The 9292-nt window shown below is 39.4% G+C and overlaps 1 protein-coding gene across 1 annotated transcript in view; it reads right to left on the bottom strand.

Annotated features, from left to right (window-relative positions):
* Window positions 1-776: 776 nt before the first annotated feature.
* The window catches only part of CLIC5 (chloride intracellular channel 5), a 71854-nt gene continuing 63338 nt past the window's right edge, over window positions 777-9292 (bottom strand). The window contains exons 5-6 of the mRNA XM_013955610.1: window positions 3578-3759; window positions 777-944 (exon numbers count right to left, since the gene is read on the bottom strand). Coding sequence (XP_013811064.1) covers window positions 777-944; window positions 3578-3759 — 350 coding nt within the window. The remainder of the gene's footprint in view (window positions 945-3577; window positions 3760-9292) is intronic.

Below are 9292 nucleotides of genomic sequence, written 5' to 3'. Positions count from 1 at the left end.
GTGTCTCTACCAACTGGCAGATCTGCTGGGGATATTAGTACCACTCTCCCAAGGGCTACCTGCTCAATTGTTCATTCACTCTCCTTTCCTCTCAATGTTTGGATCCAAAAGCAACATGTAAATTTTATGCAAAGTAGCATCTGCAAATCTGACATATTTGTTCAGGTTTTCCCCACTTGCACCAAGTTAAAAATAAATATCTTATAAACTCCTGGGCCTGCTAAGAGAGAGGATGCATTCAGAAAGGTTTTTAAATATAACTGCTAAAAGCATGTCTCCTTTAGGGTCAAACTCTTTTGCCCTCACTCATATTTTGCTCCTGCCTCAAGGATCCCAATAGCAGTGGATAGATCACACTAGAAAAAGGCATCCTTGAAATAACTTAGAGAAGAACCAGTTCGATATGCTCCTAACTGACTTATTTGAAATTTCACCTAATATCTTATTTTTAAAACTCCAAATAAAACAGGTGGTGAGATACTCCAGCATGAAACAAGAAACTAATAAGGTGGACTCATTTCCAATACTGACTGTGAATAATACTAGTTGTGCCAGATCTTAGGTTCAGATTTCAAAGGGTTTCTACCCCCCGCACTAGAGTTGCCTTTGCTTTCTCCAGGGAGAAGCAAATTTGTCCCGGATCAACACACTTTTAACAGGTGGAATCATAGGGATGCCAACCAGATAGCGCAATGATAAGTATATCTTAAGGCAACAAGGAGAAGAGTCAGTAAAATGGGGATCCCTCAGGGATACAGAGCCTCTGCTGAGGTCAGTTAGGATTTGCTGAGCCGCTTGGCCACATCTGCATAGGCTTGCTCAATCTCTTTGTCTGCAGCACAGGTATTGGTGAATTCATCCCTGGCATAAGCGTTCTTCAGGTACCGCCACAGCCCCGTCATCTCTGTTGGGAACTCAAAGTTGCGATATTTCTTTGCAACAATCTAAAACAAAGACAAAACAGAAAATAAAAGCAACTTGCTGCTGATATATCTCTAGATTCTTTTTTTGGACAGCTTCTTACTCTTTCTTGTCATATAATAGCACAGGAGAGAAATGCTTGGAGGCTCAGAGACTTATAATAGAAGACTTTGAAAAGTGACCGTTGGTCCATCCCTACCTTGCAAAGATGCTACTTGACCTAAGTAGACTCCAATGCAATTGCCTGGAAACTATGACCAAATTATGACTTTTTATGTTACCTAAAGAGTTAATTAATTTTACCATCATATTTTTTGGTGTTTTCCACCATTCTTATGTACGTCTCTCCTTAAAGCTGAGGTGCCAAATAAGAGCCGATCAGCTGAAATCATAAAAGGAAGATAGATTTAAGGTAAAGGTATTAGTAACAATTAAGAGAAACATGTATTTTGCTTGGCCAGTGATGTCAGAGGATTTAATCACCTACAGCTGCTGGAAGGATCTCTCTATGATCATGCAAAGGAAAAATCCAGGCTGATATGGGTACCATGATGGAGAAACCAAGGTGATTTAGCAAATGTTAGAAATAGAATTATGAGGATAAGCTGGGGGAGAAAATGGTTATTTAAAGACTTGTTAGACTAGGAAATTGTCTATCAAGGGAAATTCTCAATTACTAAAAACACTCAGGTCCTTATTCAGCAAAATATTTAAGTGCGTACTTAATTTTAAGCACCTGTATTTGTGTTTAAAGCGAGTTGGTTGGTTAAGTAGCTTGCTGGATTGGGACATTTCAGTTTTCCTGTAAGAATATACCATATCGAATAATCTTGTGGTGACAGAATGAGCTAGCTGATAGGAAGGGATGGATTAGCTGATTTAATGAATGCTTCCAATCTCTAATTTTTCTGACAGTATAAAATTGTTCCTGGGCACAAATTACATACATATGTGCCACAGAGTTCCCCTCTATTTTTAAAGTACATGGTAGAGCTGTTTTCCATCTCAGATTTCTTAGGACAGTCATGTTCTCAGAAATGATGATGATTTGTTTTTATTACTATGATCCATTTGGCATAAGCAAGGCCAAATTCTGTCCTAAACTGCATTTAATTAAGCATTCTTGCCTTCAATGATGTTACACACACGCACAGGGAGGATAAAGCTTGCTCAGCAATTTAAGTCAGTATTTTCACAACTTCCAGTAAGCATCTTTCATCAAATGAAAAAGTCTTTATAATTTACCTTTCTCTTCTGTCTATAAAACACTTTTCAGACAATATCCTATGGTTATTATGGTTCTCCTGTTTGAGAAAGTTTTTAATTCTTTTTTGACATCTTTCTTTTTATCTCAAGTAGTCAGGAAGTAGTAAGGGACCACACAATAATTTTACATTGTCTGACTCCAATGTCACCAGTGCAGACGAGCCAAAGAAAGAGCTAAACCTGTGAGGATATTATCACATTTCTTAACTGGTGACTTATGCACCTTTTTTTTTTTTCTTCTTTTTACATGTGTGCAGTCAGCTTGCATGGCTCAGTTTATGCTTTGGCTCATGGAGCCAAATTAGATACATGACTTGGCTTTACTTCCTAGCTTTCTTGATTGCCAAGGTCTGCCGCCAGGTACTTGCTTTATTCTAAAGAAATATGCAATCTGATAAATTAAATAAATACAACATTTAGAAGTCAGGATGATGTACATCATTTGCACTATGCCAGTGACCATGTACATCGTGAATCCTGGACCTCAGTGGTGATTTTGATTTGTTAACCTCTCCTTATGAAATACCAGCAGGAACAAAATCCCCCCACAAAAGATGCACTGCTGTTCTCAAGTTACAAATGCATGGGAATTGACTGAAGTTTGACATCACTTTTAAGAATAATGGGAACTAATTAATACGAAACACTGTGCTGTTACTTGCAGCAGGGTGAAAATAAGAGACCAGGATACTTTTATGTTAATAGTGTCTTTGCTGCTAACCCATGACGTGACCTAGTGTGTCATTCTGTTTCCTCATGTACTAAGTTGCCTAAGTTAACCTATAGGAAATACTGAAGAGAAAAAACTGTGCTTCAAACCCTGATCTTCTAGAACTTAAGATATGTGTGCTAATATACATGTTGGCTTTATGCTCAGCTGCCAGAGCGACGGAATAAATCTTCCTTGTACTCATTTCATTTAACCTGTGTACTTGCTCATCCATGCTAGTAAGTACAGGAAAGAAAGACCTAGGTGTTACACAGCACAGTGGTCTTCTGCCCCTCTCAGAGTGCACTTTACATGAGCGGGTGGCCATGTCTCTTTACAGATGGCTTCCTTTACCTACACAGTTAAGGCGAATTTTCTGAGGAATTACCGGAGGGCCAGGTCAGATCCTTAAATCTTACATATACCCAAAAGAAAATGGATTTTTCAGAAAGCCAGGAAAGTTTACAATCAAGGGACCTTTATACATTGTATAATCCACCTTTATACTTTTGGCCAATGCCTAAAAAAATTTGTAATACTGCATAGCTCAGACTCATTTACATAGAAAATAAGTGATTGGCAGATAAAGCAGCAGCACCACTGTTCAACCTCAAAAGTACATGTATGAATGAGGGCACATCATTGTCAGAGAAGACTTCTTTATCACATGCCACCTTTTACCTTAACAACATGGAGTTTGGGCAGAAGGTTGCAGTCAGCAAGAGTCAGGTCATCTCCATCCAGAAATCTGCGTTTAGACACCTTCTCCTCTTCAGTGCTGTTTGCATCAATCTCCTCAGGCAGAGGGGTTCTCAGATAGTCATCCAGCTTCTTCAAAGCCTTCACCAAACCTTTTTCAAGGGCTTTGCCAAAAGTAATAAATAAATGATTAGGGGAGAGTAGAAATTATTTGGGAACACACATCATCAATGGCTGTGACAATACCTGGAGAAAAGGCAAGAGCCATTTCTTTGTTGTTAGTTACCTGAGGGTAAAGTTAATCCTGCAAAGGAAAAAGGCAATATAGGCAGCTGTTATGCAATGCCTTCTCCTGACTACCAGAAAAAGAGATCGCGGAAGAAAAGAATTGGTTGTCAGTATGATATTTCCATAATACACATTCACCCTAGGGTGATTTTTCGGTTTCTTGAGGCCACCACACAGTAAGTTGCAGCCCTGTACACTGTTACATTATTTTTCCTAAGAAGTCAGGTGGGACCCTAATGAATGGGAATTCTCTAGCATTACTTTAGCTCTAAAAAGTTGTAGTTTTATTACTTTAAAACCCCTTAGAGGCAATAGGAATAATTCCAAAGATGCTAGCCAGAGCTCTATGGTGCTAGATTCCTTCAGTAAGTTGGAAGATACACAACAACTGAAATAAAAGTAACGTGATGATAATTAAATAAAAAGCTACACAAAACAGATGAGATATTCAACCAGTTTTAAGATTCTCCTTACTTTGGGTTCAGTTTGGGTGCAATTCTCTTTTTCATATGTCACAACAGAGAAGAGACTTTGGACCTCTCATTTCAAGAATTACTGAAAACCATGACCCAGACTGCTGTGGCTCTAATGAACTCCATACATAAAATGTCACCTAGATATGGTAGTATACAGTAGAGTGCAAATTTTTTTACTTGAAAATATCAAGCTGGGTACAGAATTTGTGTACTTATGCTTTACCATCAGGATCATACAAAAACATGACTTGTAACAATACACTCATAGAAAGCTGAATGAGAGTGCAAGTTATTTAAACTGAAAACACTCCGGGGCAAGAAGGATCTTTTGCTTCTGTGTTTGAAGGGTGACTAGCATGATGGGGTCCTGGCCCCTGACAAGAGCCCCAAAGTGCTAAAGCAATATAAATAAGAAACAGCAAGAATTTACAATGTGAAAAAATAACAACATGACTCATGGGCTTAGGGCCAGAATTTCAGCTGGTGAAAATTACCTGCAGTGATTTATACCTGCTGCAGATCTGGCCCAGAGTCAGCATTTTAGGCCTAATCCTGCAATATCTTTTACCTCTGAGTAACTTACTGCCATTTAACTTAGGGGAGACTATTCAATATGTCAAGTTACTTATGTCGTGTAAGACTACAAAGCCTATAGAGACAAATATATTTGCAGAGCACAACATAAGCTTCAAAAGGCTGCAGAAATCGCCCCGTTTAGAACAGCTTGCTGGCACAGGTAGCTCTGCTGGCTCCGCTAAGAGCCACTCCTGTGTTCTTGGCACGGAGAGAAAGGCGGTGTGTACGGGGCCGTTCAGAGAGCAGGAGCTGAACACCACAGAACATGCATTCTCTGATGCCCTAACATCCATTAAACCTTATGCCAGTGGTGGAAGTCAGATTAAGCTGCCTGATGTCTTGCTTCCACTGAAGCCTCTTGGCCAAGCACCAAGGAACCATACCAGCTCTTTTGTGGCTGACTCTTAGACACAGTGGCAAATCACGGCTTAATTGATTGACTGGAGAAATGACTGCGATCCAAGTGAAAACACCCCAACAAACATAGCAGGGAGGGAAAGAATTTTATGTCTGAAAGCATAGCATCTAAAGCGACTGAAGTGTTGCCATCCATAAAACAAAAGTGTTGCCATCCCTTATTTAATCAATTCAAATTGAATTTTGACACTGACATTCTGCTGTCAGATCCTGGCAGTGGTGTCTTTAATCATCTGCAGCTGTGCTCTGCAGCACAACTTCTACTGAAGGGTAATAACTACATGGCATGTAATATACCCCCATGTGGCAACACTTGAAATATTTAGCAATCTTTTTGTTTTGACCCATAACACCTGTTGAATAGATTGTTCTCTTTCTCTTGGTCAGCCTCAGACTATGTCCTCTTACAATGAATTCATTTAGAGACAATGGAATCAAATTATTGCAATTTAATTGAATTTTGCTCATTTGGATTTTAGAAAACTGGCTTAACACTGAGCATTTTCCAGCATTCTCCTTTGCCCAGTAAGATTTTTGGTTCTTCAGGTCATCTGTTCAATATTTCCAGTAGAAGCACTACGTTAGATGCTTTGTGCTAGCTTACAGGGTCAGTTAGGTTTGTTTATAAGGACAGGAGCAGCAGGTGAGATGTATTTATGTAACTCTTTTCTGGAACTTATTAGGATTTTTCTTTTTCTTTTCTTCCCCTCTTATTGATTTATCAAAGTGCGTCATGGCTGTCTCAAAAACAATGCTTGGAGTGAAGCCTATTTGTGACAGTGAGAAAAACATGTATCTGAATCCATACTTGGCACTTGCACACGACTACTTGGGGCCAAAAATAAGCATGTGTTCAGGGTTCAGCACATCCGTGACCTACTCCATAGGCTCTGCTGGAACCAACAGGATCCTAAGATCTACCAGTGAAATCACCACAAGGGTCAGGCACATCTCATATTCTGATAATGAAGACCTGGACCACTATTTGTGACACCAGTGTATTGTATGACCCTATTTAATTAATCAAAATCCTCCTGATCTTAGTAAATCTCCCAAAACAACCATGAATATGAAACAGTAGAGAACAAGGGAGAACTGCCCTTCTTCCAAACTGAGCAATGACAGAATTTTGAAAATCTAAGAGAATTAAGAGCCTGAAATTCCATTTTTAAATGGAGTTTAGATGATCAGGGTCAGATTTTAAAACCTTTAAATGTTTTTCAAAGCTTTTTTGTAAATCCATATGCAAACATCCATGTTGTAAACCCTAATTTTTAGGTATCCTGTCACTGCCATGAGGTGAACATCCAGATTTATCTATATAATGGATAGGAAGTCTTAGATTCCTAAAGAAGGTGCTAAGAGAAATCCATACCCTGAATAGGAGAATCTGGAAAGTAGTCCATAAAATATTGAAGCAAGAGGCTTCTAAGCCCCACATCCCAGAGAGAGAGTTAAGTGCCTAATTCTAGCCTGGTGGGGGAATCCACCTTATGCCAGAATTCGCCAGCGACTCCTCCCAAAAGACAGGTACCTAAAGCAGGTCATTTAATGTCAGGTCAGTTTAATTTCTCACAAAAGATATGGGGAAGTGCTGTACTTTTACCAAGGGTAAAGGGAGAGCATTTTCCTGGAATGCGGAAGACTGAGTTTCAAATGTCTCTTCAACATGGTGTCAGTCCAGATCTCCCAGGTGAAATCCCTAGCCAGTAGAGTACCAGGTAATCCATGTGGCTCTCCTGTTGAACTGTTTCACTTTCCATAAATGATTTAGCATTCAGTGGACCATGACTGAAGCCTGGCAGCAAAGGAGAAAGCCTGAAAAACTAGCTCTCATGCTTCCTCTCTTATCTAGTCAATATTTAAGCGTTCTATGAAACGTGGAAAAAAAAGTAAACAGAGACAAGAAACACCCTCCTTTGAATATTCTACAGCTCTGAAGGTTTTGGGACCCTTGCTGAGTAAAGAGATGTCCAGATTCATATTACTGAACAAACCACGCAGAAAAGAGATTTCATTCTGAATCTCCCATACTACTGCTATTTTGTGAAAATCTGCATGAGCCGGTAGGCAGTCTCCATCGAGAACTTAGGGGACAGCAGGCACTCACCCGGGCAGGAGTCCAGTGAGTACAAGTCCATCACTAGTTAACTGAAGACATTTAAAGTGACGTGACTGATTAAAAAGTGACTGATTCCCCACCTGCGAATATACTGCCACAAAGAATTTCGGAAGAGGCTAGGCAGCTAAGTCTCATGGTACCTTATCCCCTTGGTAACATTGTTAAACAACTAAACAGGTTTGTTGATAACAGCTGAGTCTTCATTGAAAATTGCATTTTATCTCCACTAAAGTAATTTAAGTTAAATGTGTAGGTTTGAATTAACCACCCTGAGCTTCCTCTGTAGTCAGTGGAATCTTTTCCTCTGTATTGCAGTTAGTTTGGGTGGCTCCAAAGTCAGCTATATCGGGAACTTTTTCCTAAGTGTCTAACCTTGGCCTTGCATTGTCTTGGTAATGGCAGGGTGGAGGATTCAATACTGCAACACAAAGTGGGGCTATGCCAGAGAATGTAGCTCTACGTTGATTTTAAGACTCTTATTTTCAATTACTTCCCCACCCTGTAGACCTTACTCAACTTAGAGATCCAGAATGTAACCAGCTCTGCAAGAGGAGTCCTGTCATCAGGTTATCACTGCAACAACTGCAGAAGTCTGAACTGAAAAAAACATCTTTCTGGACAGTGAAATCACCCAGGCACAAAGACACTACCACTGTATTGCCTTCACAGTGATGTATTTCACATAACTTCAGATTCCAAGAGGTTCTACCTGTGTAGATACAAAATACACGGTGGAACCACCTCTCACATCCATCACTACTCTGTTCTGGACTATTTATGTTGCCAAAGACAACTTAGAGCAATCATGGTCCTGCTATGTCATTCCACCAAAAGTAAATAAATATAGTAGTATTAAAAAACCTCCTGAGCTCTTTGTGATTTTCCTTCCCCCTTCAAAATCATGCTTTTATACAACTTTACTTAGGAATCTTGAGTTAGAAGCTAGAAAAATAGCACTTTCCAACCTCAAAGTAACCACAGAACACTTAATGAATGTATTACCATCTGTCAAATGCACAGGGTGAGGTTCAATTTAGTTGATGATACCTAATTCACAATGACGCTCTGTTTTCAGCAAAAGGTTACTTGATGTTGAACAATGAGATTAACAAATCCTGACACTCACAGAATTACAAATAATGTAACAAAAGTTAATAATTGGCAAAATTGTGCTCTCAGTTACACTGACATAAAAGAAGAGTAACTCCACATTGTCAACAAGCTATTCCATATTTACTCCAGTTCAACCAAGAACAGACTTTGGCTCTGTTACTCAACTCTTCAAGCAAAAAACTTCCTTAAACTATTAGCCTGTGCAACTATTTCCAGGGGACAAAGAGAAATCCTTGTGTCTTGAAACATTTATACCACAACTGAACAAAACATTGGAAAATATAATGCATGGAGCAATCCTGCAAGTCAAGGGGAGGGCCAGATGACAAAGATTCATTACTAGGTACTTAGGGTGAAATTCCGGCCATGCTGAAGCCAGTGGAAGTTCTGCTGTTGACTTCAGTGGGGTTAAGATTTCTTCAACAGCTTTTAAAGCCAAAAGGGATTCTTATAATCAGTTATTCTGACCTCCAAAATAATACTGGCCATAAAACTTCAAACGTCATAGGTCTTTTCCATCTCTATTTTCTATGGGTCAAATAAGGCTGAAGCAAAATGGAAAGTAACTAGAAAGTAGTAAAAGAAAAGTGGTTTGGAAAAAGTAAAACTGATTCAGACTGCCCACACCCACAACATTTACAAAGGTCAGACAAGGACTCTTCTTCCCCTTCCTTGAACTCCAAATATTCCCTTCCTTGCTGGGAT

Source organism: Apteryx mantelli, chromosome 3, assembly GCF_036417845.1.
Source record: "Apteryx mantelli isolate bAptMan1 chromosome 3, bAptMan1.hap1, whole genome shotgun sequence".
NCBI classification, from domain to species: Eukaryota; Metazoa; Chordata; class Aves; order Apterygiformes; family Apterygidae; genus Apteryx; species Apteryx mantelli.
Note: the sequence above shows the minus strand (reverse complement) of the source record. Positions and strands in the feature narration are given on the sequence as shown.